General features: G+C 44.5%; 1 protein-coding gene across 1 annotated transcript; it reads left to right on the top strand.

Moving 5' to 3' along the window:
- The first annotated feature begins 5,610 nt into the window (after positions 1–5,610).
- Positions 5,611–10,522, top strand: sphk1 (sphingosine kinase 1). The gene is made up of 5 exons (XM_028599136.1): positions 5,611–5,731; positions 8,062–8,156; positions 8,736–8,851; positions 9,613–9,919; positions 10,115–10,522. Exons 1-5 carry the CDS (start codon positions 5,620–5,622, stop codon positions 10,520–10,522), a joined length of 1,038 nt encoding a protein of 345 aa, XP_028454937.1. The 5' UTR covers positions 5,611–5,619.
- Positions 10,523–16,009: the final 5,487 nt, after the last annotated feature.

The following is a 16,009-nucleotide window of genomic DNA, read 5'->3' as shown; positions in this document are numbered from 1 at the left end:
CAGTTTAAAAGCTTGAAGGATTTATATTCAACTTTATTTTTACAGATAGCATATCTAAGGAGAAGACTATCAAATAGTTTTATGTGAAGATGATAAAACACTATCAAGTGTACAATCAGCTCAGTCACAGGTAGCCTATAAATAGTCTGATGGTCATTACAGTGATTAAGTGACTTCTCTTTTTATATAACACAAGTCTAGGAGAGCCTTTGAGGGAGCAATTAAAAGTAGACTAAGTAGACTGAGCTGAGTCTCACAAAGCCCCACATGAAAGCAGTACACCTTTCCATTGCCAAAAAACAGGTTTGGCAGGTTTGGTTTCCATCTGCTTTCTACCTGCAGTGAAAGGTGATCTGCCAGCAGCAATTACAGCTTCCTCATTCATTTAAACAGCCCATGAGAGGGTTGATTCTGGATTTGGACCCTGCTGTAAATGCACACACTCACACACACTCTCACAAAACTGACTAACTTAAATAGTTAGATTTTCTACTGATCCTCTGTCAGCAGAGAGCCGCTCAGGCTTCATTATTCAAATTCCCACTGAGAGTTTATTGTTAACGGCTGGAAAAAATCACATCAAAACAAAGCCTGCTTTTCACCCTGCTTTTGCAGCAGCTACGTCTAATTAGGTCTCGTCATGTCTCGCTCTGTTTAAAATGCAGACTGTCCTCAGGTTCCTTTGTCTTCCAATCTCATTAGCTTCTCTGCGCTCCACCCTGGTATACAATGAGATATTCATTATTAACATGAATATATGAAGAAGTGTTTATGCAGCTAATTACCCCCATCACTCATTTGGGAGGAAGTGGTGATACTTGCTGATGATGAGACAAAGCTGTTCGGGTCCCAAAATAATTCATCATTTGGGAACAAACTCAGAATCAGCTATGTCAGGTCAGGTAATATCCTTTTACTCATAGAAATATAAAGCAGGCATGCACTCGTGGGCAGTCAGAGCATGCAGATCAAAGAGGAAGCGGATATTTGACTTGACAGTGACTAATTTGGAATGTTGGTCGCCATAGATGGAGGAAAGTTTTAGTAGTGGGATAAGGAATAAGCCTCCAGGTGTACTGTGCAAACAGGTAATAAAAGAGAGAGAGAGAGAGAGAGACAGTGGGCTTCTGTGTGATGAGGAACAGAACACATTCACTCTGGTCTGCAGCCAGAAGGAGTTTGGGTTTCAGGTTTCAGCCTGCCAGGCAGGCAGGCAGGCAGATGGCAACCTGAGAGGTAACTGGGTGCCCCCCCCCACACTACCCCGTCACTGTCCTCACACTGGACTCATCAAAGAACTTCAGCATGGGAGGTTTTTAAATCACACATACTAATGAACCAGCTCCGACATCTAACAGTTTTCCAACATGGTCTCTCATCCCAGTTTTTTTTTTTTTTTTTTTTTGTGCCTCTTTTGAACACATGCGTGCGTCTCAGTGAAGATCATATCATTAATTTATAAGCTAGTTTTAGCATTCCAGATCCAGCAAATAATACAGTATTTATCAGAATATGATATGCAATTTAAATGAGTAATGTTGTGGTAATAGATGCAGCATAATTGCTGCTTTACTGCCTTGTCGGAGAGGGTGGATGAAGGTCAGTGTGATTCACTAATCCCCTTATAGTGTATTTACCGCCTAAATTAATTGCGTGCCATCTCATCTGGTATTGCAGCTGGAAAGGTTGGATTATAAGTGCAATTGCAGCGCAAGATTGGTATTTAGTCAGAGAGGTATCACTGTGACTCACTGAAGAATGAAGTGGATAAACATGGCATTTAACATGTGAAGGTATAGTTTACAATTACTACTTATTTACTTCAATTTAGATTGGGTGATGGCACCGATACTCTCACAGGGTTTTTAATCTCTCTGCAGGTTAATTGGAATGAATGAGTCGTAAATAATGAAGTGCATACACTATGATACAGTCCTGCACATGCTAATGGTTTGCTACAGTATTTCCCCTGATAGTTGACAGATATCAGTGAGAATGCATGCAAAGGAGAGAGATGATGGTTACTAGTTTTGACTTTGTCTACTAGTGGCTGCCTTCATTGCTACTGGCTGTGTCCTTTTCTGCTTTTCAAACAGCTGGCAGGAGACCAGTTCAACATGTATTCATTGTTGAATTTTACATTCTTTTGATTCCATTTGTGCGGCGGTGTTATGACGACATTGTGGATTATCTAGATTTTTCCCCAAACTTCTGTGTCTGACCCCAGTGCTTCACTTAACATGGCAAATTCCTATACGAGCTATTCCTGTGCCAAAAGGGGATTGGAAAGAGCTGCAGTCTGTTCAGCTCCCACAAAAGCCACTGTTTTCCAACAGCCGCAGGGTCAGGTGTGTGTCTGTCAGTGTGCGATCTCTCCTCCCTGGGGGGCTCTGCTGAAGCCGCCGCGGCCTCCTCAGTGAAGGAGACAAGAGCTAAATGCGTCACCAGGCGACCTCTCACCCCAGCCAACATCTCGGCTCCTCCGGAGCCTTTCGTCTCCTGCTCCGTGACATGCGGCTGTGATGGTCTGTCAACAACCACCCTCCCCAATCCCCCCCATCCTGGTGATGTCTCAGTGGGCAGTTGTGTTTATACCCTTTAAACCTCCTCCCCTCGTCTCCAGCAAACACTCACCCAACCTTGCAACTAATGCAGCTTGTTTGCAGACACATGAGTCCCGTCTGGATATAGTGCTACTCCTGAACAGGACGTCTTTCACTGCAAAGCCCACATATTTGTTTCTGCTCCGAGAGGTTTCTTGAAGTGCGTCATCGTTTAATAACATATCCCACCTGTGCTGCAGTATATAGATACTGAAGGTACATAGCATCTTTATTTAGTACTTTTTTTGACAATCAGCACTGGTGATGCACTTGTGGCTGCGAGATGGTAACGCTTCTCTCTCAGCTCAGCACTTGTCAACACTGTCACATTCAGTCTGCCTGTCACCTGGCTGCCTGTGTGTGTGTTTACCCACTTGTACCTGTGAAATACACACACTGCGGTTGAAAGTTTGCTTGCCGGTGTGACGGGCAGGATGTGTGTCACTTCATATCACAGACAGATTTCACAATCACCCTCAAACCCTGAGACACACACACACACACACACACACACAATATGTGCAGTGATTCAGAGAATCTGGAGCCATGCAGGCTACTGAAGGTGCTGGACAAGACATAAAAAACCATCTATGCTCTAGGTATCCTGAATTCCGGTGTCCACGTAGATGCTGATCTGTATTTGTTTAGGTTTGACACAAGGGTGTGTGTGGGTTTACTGTATTAACTGTAAGCACACTTAAGTGCATAACCTGATACGCAAGCTCTTTTACCGTCAGTTTCTGCTATATTCTGGAAGTTTAGAGAGGACCTTTTGTGTCTGAAAGCCTCATTGTACTCTGATAAAAGTAAAAAAAACTAACAATGGTAACCCTGTGTGGGTGAATGGAGGCAGAGTTTGGCATGTGCCTGTGTGTTTTCGCACTCTGTCCTCACTCTTCCTGGTAACACCTCTTTCTTTGAGATATTTCTGTACCTCTGCAGAGCCCTATCATCACGGGCCAAATGAGGTAGAGGGTGCAAGTACTGCATCAGTGCAGCACAGGTTACACTACTTTTATAATAAGGCTCAGACAGCTCAGACAAGGTAGACAGATGTTGTCACAGTGTCACAAAAAGGCATCTGGCATCTTAAGGCTGATTTATGCTTCTGCGTGGAATCAACGGCGTACCCCCGCAGACCCCTCTGCGTCGCCGCGAACCCCCCTCTGAGCCCTCCGCTGTAGCTCAACGTGCACCTCCAAAAATTTGTAACTTTGCGTCGAGGTGACGCAGACTGCAATGACTGTGATTGGTCAGCTCGTCCTGTGTGTTGATAGCCTAGTAGTCTATAGTTTGTAAAGTATATGTCAGTAACGTTTTGATATTAGCACTTCGCCAGCAAGCAGTACTTGTGGGCAGTTGTGCTAAAGTTTGCTTGCTAATGTAACATAAACTGACTGGCAGACACCTCGCAAATAACCTCAGACTTATTTTCTGGTTACAGTAACTAGGTCAGTGGATTTTACTGTGTCTATTTCTGGATACTTTTTTACAAAATCTAAGCAAGAAAAGGCCAAACAAATAAGATTAATATTTTAGCACGACAGTCTATGGGGTTTGCCATTCTGAGTACCGTTTCGGTGGTGAACGACACAGACACAGGCGACACCGAACTTTGAAGCCACACGCCCCCTAGCGTTATGGCGGTGACATGCACCGCAATGCAAAGCAACCCCGACGCAGAACTCACAACGCTGTAGGAGCGACGGCGTAGCTACGGCGTGGAGTTGACACAGCAGCATAAAACAGCCTTTACTGTATCTCTCTTCATTCATTTACATGATACGCAAAAGATGGTGGAGTTTAACCCCCCCATCCCATTTTGTGTTTCTGGTCATTTTGTCTGCCTGACAGGTGATACCAAAGTCCGCAACACCTGCAGCCAAATAATTATGGTGGAAGTTGATACTGAAATTTCTGTCCTCCAGTCCCCCAAAATGATTCATCTGATATGGTCTCCGGTGTGTGTCTGTGTCTGCTTTACAGGGCAAGGGCAACGGCTGAAAAATCTGCCTCCAGACTAAGCTTCGTTCCGAATTCACTTTAAAAAGTTGCAAACCTTTTAGTAGCGGCCAGTACAACAATTTAAACCTGATGTGAGGTGGAACAGTACCTCATTATAACTCATTAAGGCAAAAGTCATGTAATAGCTATTCATGTAATGCAATGAAATAATTTGATATTCAATACATTTCACTACAACCATTTTGAAGGTTGTATCCAACTACTACTCAACCACTCGAGCTACAGCCACCTTTATATCATCTGGGGAGCGTACGGGGTCCTACGTTTTTTTTTACAGTAATATGACATTAAGGAGACCTTAAGGAGAAGGTTATGTGTCAGACTATTTTTTTGGGCCAGGACCAGTCACTTCCTGGATTCTCCATTGATGGAATGTCAACTGCTCCTGAATTAAACAAATGAACTTTAAAGGTGCTTGTAGTTTTTAGTTTTTTAAGCTAAGCTAACCGGCTGCGGCTACATCTTTAGCATACAGACATGAAAGTGGTATCTCTGTTCTAAACCAACTCTCAAATACTTCCCGAAATATTGGAACTATACCTTGAACAGACACATAGAGAAGTGAATCCCCCATCCACCCCCCACCCCCCTCCCCTCCCCAGTTTTCTCTCTTCATATAGTTGCATCTTTTGACATAAGCAGCAGGAGGATTAATAAAATGTCACAGAATTGCTATAAATAATCAGTGCAATTGTAACTGAGAATCACCTGTAAGCCCTCTCTCCTAAAAGAATAGCACATTAAATTAACATTAAGCAGCTTCTATTTGGATGCTGTCGCAGCCTCTGACTTTACCTTATCATGCTCTTTTTTTTTTTTTTACCCTCAGGGATGAGCCGACCCTTATACATTCTTTTATATATTTAATCATATGTAAGAAGGCCTCCTCTTGTCTTCTTGCTTCATCTCTATCCTCGCCTTCGCTCACATCCACCTCCCTCTGTCTGACTCAGGTGTGGTTTACGCGGAGGTGCGTCGGCCCTGCAGAGTCATGATTCTGGTGAACCCTCACAGCGGCCGCGGCCAGGCTCTCCAGCTCTTTACTGGCCACGTACAGGGCATGCTCACTGAGGCCGCTGTTCCCTACACACTCGTCATCACAGGTCAGTAGCACTGTAGACTATATCCACGATGTTCCACCTCCGGATTGCTCCTGTGCCGCCAAATATTCCGCCAGATGTCACTCTTTTCAGACGGATGTCCGTTTCCTTCCCCTTTCTTTTTGTTTGCATTCTAAGCTCCGGTCGATATATGAGGACTATGATTAACTGCTCCTCAAATCTCAGCAGGGTAAATCCAGACAGCTAGCGAGACTATCTGTCCAGTCTGAGTTTTCTGTTGCACGACTTAAAAACAACTTTTGAACGTATACACACGTTCCACCAAAACAAGTTCCTTCCTGAGACTATTTTCTAGAGGCACCGTGGCTTAGATAAACAATGCCAATAAACCAGAGCACATTTTTCTCCCATCCCGTAATGCTGTGTGGACTAGCCAGACCTTTCTCCGCTGTGCTGTGGAGGATGGTTTGGCAGAGCGAGACTAGTAGTGTTTACATACTGTACACATGCAGACCTTTATTGTTCATGCATTTAGCTGGCTTCTCCTGAAGGTCACCCAGATATTAAATAGAGATGAACTGGATTAAACCTTCAACCCCAGCGTGTGACAATGACGCTAAGAGTTTGCAAACACCTAACCAAACTTTTATTTTTAGAAGCAATTTCGCCCTCTGCAGTTATGATGCATTATTTGTGCAGTCACAAATTCACAGGCCACATCTGCAGGCACCCAAACGCTTATACACATTCAATTCCCGTTTCAGTCGCCCCAGCTGCTCCACATTCTGCATGAGTTGCTGGTGTCTTTCTGTGACCTTAAAGAGTGCCATGTGTTGGTTATTGTCATCAGAGGCTCTGCACTTCAAGTGACCTATCTTTGAATACCATGGAGCTTCTGGGAAACAGAGAAAGGCTTTAATGCCAAAAGAGAAAAAAAAAATCTTGGACAGTGCATCATTTTTAGCCTCCACTCCAACCTGGTTTGGCAGGGTTTGACAGGTAAGAAGCCATGAGTGGATTAACTGGCACAACCCATTTACCCAGCATGAAGCTCCTTGATAAATGTATCACACAGCCTTTGCCTGAGGTAGGACACGTTCCAAAGGAGGTGCCTCTTGTGTCAGCATGTACCTTTTACATACTGTATGAAGCTTGCAGTGTACCAAGCTTCATCTTTACCCTAGTTTACCTCAGAAGAAGGCGGTAGAGTGTTACACGAGAACGCTGCATTTAAAGTGAAACAACTTGAATTTACCCGAGATTTCAAGTGTGTCTTTATATATTGCACGAACAGAGTGTAATCGCCAGCCATAATATGTGCAGCTCAAAGAAGAATCAACAGCGGACATGACAGCTGGGTTACATGAAAACCACAAGCCCCGTCATCAAATTTAGGTCGATGTATGTGTTTGGCTGCTGCCCCCTTGAATAAGGTCCCAAGTGTTTGGGAAGTAAAGCATCAAGCCGAGCCCCAGCAGGTTTAAAATGCTGAGTCAGCTGTGACTCCCTAACTGCCTCTGTCTGTCAACACAGTACTGCATCACCGCCTCCAGCATCCCCAGCACACGGCAAACAAACAGCAGCAACACGGGGAGCATCGCGGGGGGAGAGAGAGGTCCAGGATAGTGTAGGGGGGACAGGTAGAGGTTGAGCAAAGTGAAAGAAGAAGAGAGGGCAGTGGTTCATATTTCAGTTCTGTCCTCAATCAATACTTGAGCTCGGGCAGAAAAAATATTTCCTTCATCATGGCAGTGCATCAATACTTGCTAACTTCTTTGTTGTCTGCCTTCCTTTCTCTCGCTTTCTAAAGCTGTCTCTCTCCCCCATCCACACACACACACACACACACACACACAAACACACACATTACCCTGGGGAGTCTTGGCTGGTAGGACTGTTAGACTTTAATGCTGGCAGGATGAGCCCACAGAGAGCCCCTGCAGAGGGACCCTCTCAAGGATGCTGCCAATAAAACAGGCTGAACAAATAGCTCAGTCCTCCGCCAGCGCATTAACCAACACTCACATGCACACACACACACACACACACACATACTGATTACATGCATCCAGTGAATGCACACACACACATATGTAGATATTTGCCAGTCACAGATGTTTGTAGGGCGGTTAAGCTGCCTTGGAGCTGTTGAGTGGCCGCTGGATGGGCTAATGTGATATGTTTGGCCTGATAAGGGGGAATTGAACCTCTTTTCTGCCTAATCTCCCTGATCCTACCCCAGAGGCTGGCGATGAAGGCAGCATGTCTCTTTCTCTGCCCTTGCCCTTGTTTTTATTTTGCCACTATTTTGTCCCACACATGTCCTGTTTTGTCTCTTTTCTTTTTCTTTCTTCCTCTCGTCTTTCCTTCAGAGCACCAGAACCACGCACGGGAGCTTGTGAGGAAGGCGGACCTGTCGCAGTGGGACGCCCTGGTTATCATGTCGGGAGATGGGCTGCTGTTTGAGGTGCTTTGACTTTAGCCCAGCCTATTGATATGATAATTGTCACATACGATTCAAAGTACATTGATAAAAACAAATCAAACAAAAATATAAAGTGAAATACAATACACACTGTTATATGTATTCCCTTAATAATTGTCCTTTACCATATGTTTTTATGATTTGAATAATGTATGTGATGTTTTTTGATACAGTCAATACATACATTAAAAGGAAATGTCTTTCACAGATGGAAATATAAACTCTCCCACCCGTTTTTATTTTTAACAATTTTTCAGAATACGCCTGGAAAATTTTAAATATGTACTCGTATTTAAAAAAAGAAAAGTGTGTGTGATTCTAACATCTACAATCTCTGCAGCCATTGATTAATAGTCTTGGTTTTTGTTCTGCAGATGCTTCCCTGTTTTAGTTATTTAAAATGCTTCGGGTTCCCTGATAGTACAATACTTGACACACACACACACACAGCTGTAGCTATCAAAACACATTTTATCGAAACTTTTTAGTCACACATATACACTACTTTCCATTTCGGACCGTGATCTGACTCTCTTTCCCTATTTGTTCTTGTTCATTCAGGTGATAAATGGTCTGATGGAGCGAGAAGACTGGCAAGAGGCCATCCAGACCCCTCTGGGTATTCTACCAGGGGGCTCAGGCAATGCCCTGGCTGCCTCTGTCCACCACTACTCACAGTGAGTCGGTCCATTAATGAGTCATTTAAATGCATGGACCAAGAGTACAGAAGAAGAAGAACTTTCCTCAGCCCAAAACGATTTATCTCCTTTCGGTGTAATTATGCTAAAGGCTGACTTGGCACATCATTCCTCAAGAGGGAGGAGAGACAGTGGAGCAGAGTGGAACTGCTTCGCTGTGCAGCAGAGGTCACATCAGGCTGCTGATAACTCTCAAAGGAATTATGTAATGGCTTCAGAAACTTTTTAAGAGGGATTACTGTATAGTCCAGAGTGCAGCTGTGCGACCAGTCAACCCAGCGCGTGTCCAGGGTGTCATCTCCGACTGCTGGGTGGCTGTGGGCATCAAAGAAAAAAACAGGAATATATTTGTCACCCTAGGGTGTTGTTCTTGTGCTCCCCTACAATCTGCAGGTGTAGACAGACCGTAGCCAGGACATTAGATTACTGTGGTCATATTTCCAAGTGTCCCCCTCCATCCTCAGTTGTTGTGCAACGTAATTCTCACAGCAATACTAATTAATAACACTCTCCAGGGGCGTCGGACTGGGGGGAAAAAGGGGACTGAGTACCCAGGGCCCTCATGTGAGGAGGGCCCAAAAAGATGCTAGAATTAATAGCTGTGGTTGCAGGGAGAGGCCCATAGAAAATGCCTTTCTACAGGGCCCAGAATTTTGAGCTATGCCCCTGACACTCTCACTTGATGTTGTGTCCTGCGATGTTTGTTTCTAACTCTTGATGTGTGTAATTATATCTCTCAGGTCCCCCCCAGCGTGGAACGAGGAGCTTTTATTGAGCTGTGGCTTCATGCTGTGCAAAGGTCTGGTTGGCTCCATGGACCTGGTGTCGATACACCTGGCCTCTCGGCAGCGCCTCTTCTCCTTCCTCTCCCTGGCCTGGGGCTTCGTGGCTGACGTGGACATCGAGAGCGAGAAGTACCGCCACGTCGGAGCGATCCGCTTCCTGATGGGCACCCTGGTGCGTCTGGCTTCCCTCCGAGTCTACCAGGGCAGGTTAGCGTATCTGCCTGTTACGGAGGCCCCAAAACCTCCCAAAGGGAGCATCAAAGCTAACCCCCCACCCTCCACGCCGCAGCACCCCTCGCTCTGCTTCTCCCTCCCCTGTCGGCTCATCCCTAACACCTCTCCGAACCAGAACTCTCGCCGCAATCACAACAGCACAAATTCCAACCGCAACACCATCACCAACTCCTCCAACAACACAATCACGACCAATAGACCTGAGACCCAGAGTGATGGCAAGACCAGAGCACCGGTGGACTCTCAGCTTCCTGGCCTGGACCAGCCGGTCCCAGAGAGCTGGACGGTGGTCAAGGAGGAGGGCTTTGTCTTGGTGCTGGCTATTTACCAGTCCCACCTGGCTGAGGACCTGTGGACAGTCCCTAGTGCAATGGCAGACGACGGGGTGATTCACCTGATCTACGTGACAGCAGGAATCTCCCGTCCAGCCCTCCTGCGCCTTTTCCTCGCCATGGAGAAGGGCGGCCACTTGGAATGCGGCTGCCCCCATCTGGTGTACGAGAAGGTGAAGGCCCTGCGGCTAGAGCCCATCTCTCCACAAGGCATGATCACTGTGGATGGGGAGATTGTGGAGTACGGGCCTGTTCAGGCTCAAATCCACCCAAGACTGGCCAGACTCATTTGTGGATGAACTGGGATTATCTTAATCTTTTTCTGGCTGTAGCGCTTTCTAGTTTGGCCTTTTATATTCAGCGCCAATTTCTTTCTGTATGCTGTGTTTTCAGAAGTGCCAAAGACATATTATCAACCTCTGGTTAATTCCTCTATTTTTCTACAGAAACAATGTGTCTTATTTTTATGGACTTCCACCCCGTTCTCTCTTTCCCTCATGATGTTTGATTCAGGGTCAAAGCAATGGATGGTTGTTCTTGCTGCTGGCTGGTCCCAGCTTAGAGAAACGGATAGAGGTGTGTGTGTGTGTGTGTGTGTGTGTGTGTGTGTGTGTGTGTGTGTGTGTGTGTGTGTGTGTGTGTGTGTGTGTGTGTGTGTGTGTGTGTGTGTGTGTGTGTGCGCATATGTGGAGCTTCGGCACATACCAGTACAGTGGCTGAGGATTGCATTGTGCACTCTGCTGTCGGACCTCATAAGCATGACACACGTGAAGAGAAGTACATTTTCCCGTCCTGGGAGGCTCTTGGAGAAACCACGGCCCTTGTCCCACTGTACTACTCCAGGCCAACAATCTCCCTCTTGGGCAACCTCTCTGACAGCACTGCCTCCCCCTCAGCCTGGTAAAGAGGAGCATTTTTTTTTTTTAGCTGAGGAGATATAAATCCCCCAGGAATTGGATGTTGAAACAAATCTTTTATCTTTGATTAAAGCTTATGTAAACTCGAACAATACCAGATCCAGTCACACTAAGCCGTGAATCCCCCACCCCCCCACCCCCTCTCCTCTCCTTTATGTGTGTGAAAACTTCTTCCAGCTGATGATACATGAAGTGCTAGTGGAGCAGAGAGAACCCTGCACCACCGGCCGATCCACTTCATGCCCTGTCTGTTCTCTTACCCTGCTTCGTCTGCAACCATCATCAAACTGTAGGAACCGCCTCCACTCGCACATAAACATTCACTTTCTTTTCCCCATCCCCCCTCCTCCTATGCACAGCTCCTCGCATACCGTACACACACACACACACACACACACACACACACACACACACACACACACACACACACACACACACACACACAATCCCTTGCATCTCTGCAGCACTTAGCGAGGGGGAGGGGCATGGTCTGCTACTGTGCATATGATCCCCTCTGCTCTTGCCATCTTAAGATTGTACTCTTCCTCCCTCCTTTGGTTAATGAGCCATCAGCACCTAATGTGTCCTTAGTAAGAAGCTTTACATCTGCAAAAGCGTGCGACATAGAGTTGTTTAATCATATGGAAGCTTTTGAGTTTGTTTCAGCGCTAAACACTTATTAGACTGGTCGAAGCTCACTTCAGTGCAGAGAGCAGGCGTTTCACACCGTCAGTCAGCGTTGCGTGGTGAGGGGCGTGCGATCAATGTGGGCCGGATGGAGTCAAGTGCTCTGCTCCAGGCCTGTGTGGCCTTTTTTGCTGGTTGTCGGGGCTGCGGGGATGAGCATTAATGCACCGGAGCAAAGGAGAGTGCAAATGTATAGCATTATTATCAGTGCCCTCCCTCCCTCCCTCCACACTCTCACACACACACACACACACACACGTACACACGTACATACACTCTCTCTCTCACACCAGTTTATTTTAGGTCATGATGACCGCACCAGAACTGTTACACCCACAGATATGCAGCAGCCGAATATCATCACTTAGAGAGTGAGCTGTCTTTTCTGACCTTATGAACAAATCATGTTCTTTAATTGTAAATAAATAAGTAAAACAGAATGTCAGCAGGGTAAAAGAGACATTACTGAATGGATGCCGACTCTAACACAATCACCTCTCAAGCTAAAAGTGAAAAGTAGAATATTTAAAGGCTAATGGGGTTCAAAGAAATGCTGATAGTTTAGATTTCCCAGGTTTTGATGAATACATCATTGTCCTGTGTGCATTAGCGTCAATGCAATGAGCTGATAGCGCACATCATTTTCCTGCTGCTTTTTACTGGAGCTTGTGAACGAAGGAAAGTGTTTGGCTTCCTCTGGAACAGGTGTAAATGTACAATAGACAAAAATTATACAACACATTAGGGCTGGGCGATATGGCCCAAAATTTTAATCTTGATTTTTTTTAAAGATTTTAAGCTTGGGGCCAATTTTAATTTACAAAATGCAACAAGACTAAAACATGATTGAAATATATTTTTTTGGACTTCATTCATATGTATTAATAATAAAAACCTGCACCACCTGCGTTATGCACATAAAAAAAAGTTATTCCATACAGCTATGGACTAAGCAGACATCCACTTTAAAGGTCCCATGGCATGAACATTTCACTTTATGAGGTTTTTTAACATTAATATGGGTTAAGATGAGTTCTTTTATGGTGAGTGAAAGGCTTGATCCGACCAAGTAGGTCATCGAATCAAATCGAAGCATTGACGTCAATGCTGCTGCCAGTTCTGCCGTTGTTTACCTTTTTCGTCTTCTTCTAGTCCGTAGAAAGAGCAACGTCGGTAGCCTTTCCTCATTAGTGGCACCGCTGTTCAGGAGAAGACTGCAACTAGTGTCGCGAGCACCAGCGCGGGTATAAACAGTTACAGCTATTTCATGACGTCACATATGCGCGCGCCAGCTGTGCTACGGTTACTGTAAAACACGCTTTATGAGGTCATAAGGAGAAAGGTTACCTCCCCTTTCTCTGCCTTGCCCGCCCAGAGAATTTGGCCCACCCATGAGAGAGAGACATCATGGCTTTCAAAGGAGCAAAGTGGCAGTTGGTCAAGGCCACACCCCCACCCTCCACCTTGCCCCCCCTCTCTCCTCCTCAATAGCTACAGACACAGAAATGGCACATCCTAAGGAAAGCTCATTGTGGGACTGGTTCTGCACCAAGGCTGAATTTTGGGAAAGAGACTTCAGATACAGTATTAGGGGACCACTGAGGCCTATAAAAAGCATCCAAAGAGCACCATGTCATGGGACCTTTAATGATCAAATAAACTTTTTGTGCACATTTCATTTTTTTGCTAATTTTTACATTTTAAACATCGTGCAAAAGCAAACGTCAAATTAATCAAATGAATTCAATATATGCATCGCCTGGCAAAACATTGCTGATATTTGGAAGGTGGGAGCTGCTGCGGGCCAGTAAAAAAATTTCTCCCTGCTGAGATCATGATTAGTCAGTCACTAGAGATCTCTTTCATTCTGCTTCTCAAACCTGACAGCTAGTCTTAGCCTTAGTTGATTGTGTTGAGCAAAATAAAGCCCCGATACAAAGAAAAGAATTTTCCTCTTAATAATTTTTGTACACTCCCTAAATTAACCATACTTGAAGTTGACCTATCCATCCTCCAGCTTCACTGCAGTGCCGATTGTTTGCCTAAAACTTGATTTTACATCCTGAGACATTTACATTTACTGTGTGCTAGTCATAGCTACAACTTGTGTCCAACATACTGTACCTTCAACCATTACTGTAACCTCAGCCAAGTTATCCAGGTGCTTTGAATGCATTACCGTGTTCTGCAGGCTGCACTCGTGAACTCGCAGCTGCCCACATGCACTGTTCATTACTAAATGTATAAAGTACATCTCATAAGGGTAGAGATGAGCTATGCAAATGCCTTGTGGAGTGAGGGGGCCCTCTGCTGGACCACTCACATCCACTCATTGAGCAATCCTGAAATATATCCTCATGGCGTACAATGCAATCTCTGCAGACCGCCACCCCCTTCCTGCTTCTTATATTTACAGTCATGGGTGGGTTACAACATTAAGCGAAGCCGCAGAAGACGTTTCATTCTTCATACAAATCTTCAATAATGGAAGCCAACGTCCATGTTATTGTAATTTATCGTGAAAGAAATGTACTCGATGCTTGCATAGAAACATAGCTGCAAATAATAATCAATGTCAACATCTTGGCGTAGGGCGTTGTTACACTACTGTTAACTTATGGTACTATACTGTTCAATTGTATATTCCACTCGTTGCTTTAATGTAACAGCAGTTTTTTGGGGTTTTTTTTAAACACAAATGTTAATACTTGTCTTTGTCAATACTGTCACGACATTTTATGTATGAGTTAAGAAAGTTGTGTCACAGTGTGAGAACTGAAATGAGAACCAATGATGTTTTTATGAACACGTTTTCTGTAGCATGGACACTATGTTGAACTCAAAATCTCTTGAGTTGTATCCTCACTCATAGAAAGCCTGAAATGTCATTATTTACAGATAGAAGATGAATATTGTATTCATTGCTTCGTTGTTTAATGTGGTGATATAAACTGGCCTGGCTTTTAGTGCAGTAGATCAGGGGATCCATGTAGTGTGGTTGAATGTGTTATACTGTCTATGTTAGTTAAAAAAAAAAAAAGATTGTGTGCCACATATTTGAAGCTTTTTCACTTTCAAGTTAAGTGCAAATAGGGAAAAAAGTTTCTCCAGACAGTGCCTTAGCCATTACCCAAGACAGAAGATACGTGGTGTACAGAGAAAAACTCTTTGAGAACCAAAATCTTGATTCTATTTGTCATGCATCGGTGTTCCAATACAAATGCAGTGTGTAAACACTTGAGGCAATACTCTGTATGATGAAGCTATTTGGAAGAGGGGTTGACTGGGTCCTACGTTTTAACATCCATATGAGGTTGTTATTACATTCGTTGAACTGGCTGTTGACAACCAGGTATTCATCATTTCCTTTTATTTTCTTGTAATTCTTTGTTTATAGACTTCTTCTTTTTTTAAACCAATAAACATATTCATATAGAAATAAAATGCTTCTTTTTTTTGTGCTCATTATTATGATATGATCCAAATACATCTGGAGTTATATCTCAGCTCTGGCATTAGACTTTAACATCTGGAAAATAAAGCAGTGGTGTGAACAACATCTGTATAGCTTATAAAAACAAAAATGATGGTTTTATTATATTGAAAGTATTTAAGGGGAAAGTGCTCGACTATTTAGGTGGCTTTGTATATTTATTGTTAGTCTCGACCATCCACACGCGGAGCGGAGGAGGGTCTGGCTAGTCCACATAGCATTCTGGGATGGGAGAAAAACGTGCTCCGGTTTATTAGAATTTCTTTTAACCAATCACAATCGTCATTGCCTAAGCTCCGCACGGAGCCGCTCTAAAATAGTCGTGCGAGAGAAAACTCAGATTGGACAGATAGTCTAGCTAGCTGTCTGGATTTACCCTGCAGAGATCTGAGGAGCAGTTAACCATAGTCCTCAGAAATCCACCGGAGTTTAAAATTCCAACACAAAGAAAGCAGAAGGTAACGGACATTGGCGGAAAGACACACACCCGGCGGAATTTCCTGCGGCACCGGAAAATCCCGGAAGTGGAACGTCGTGGCTATCGACTAACTTATTGTGGGTTCTATATAATCAGGGGCGATTCTAGGATCAGACCTTTAGGGGGGCTCAGCCCTTAATGAGAAGGTGACACGGATACAGTGCCTCGCTAAATCAGTAATTTCATTAGCCGATTATCTCTGAGCTAGCTA

This window comes from Perca flavescens, chromosome 15 (assembly GCF_004354835.1).
Source record: "Perca flavescens isolate YP-PL-M2 chromosome 15, PFLA_1.0, whole genome shotgun sequence".
Lineage (NCBI taxonomy): Eukaryota > Metazoa > Chordata > Actinopteri > Perciformes > Percidae > Perca > Perca flavescens.
Note: the sequence above shows the minus strand (reverse complement) of the source record. Positions and strands in the feature narration are given on the sequence as shown.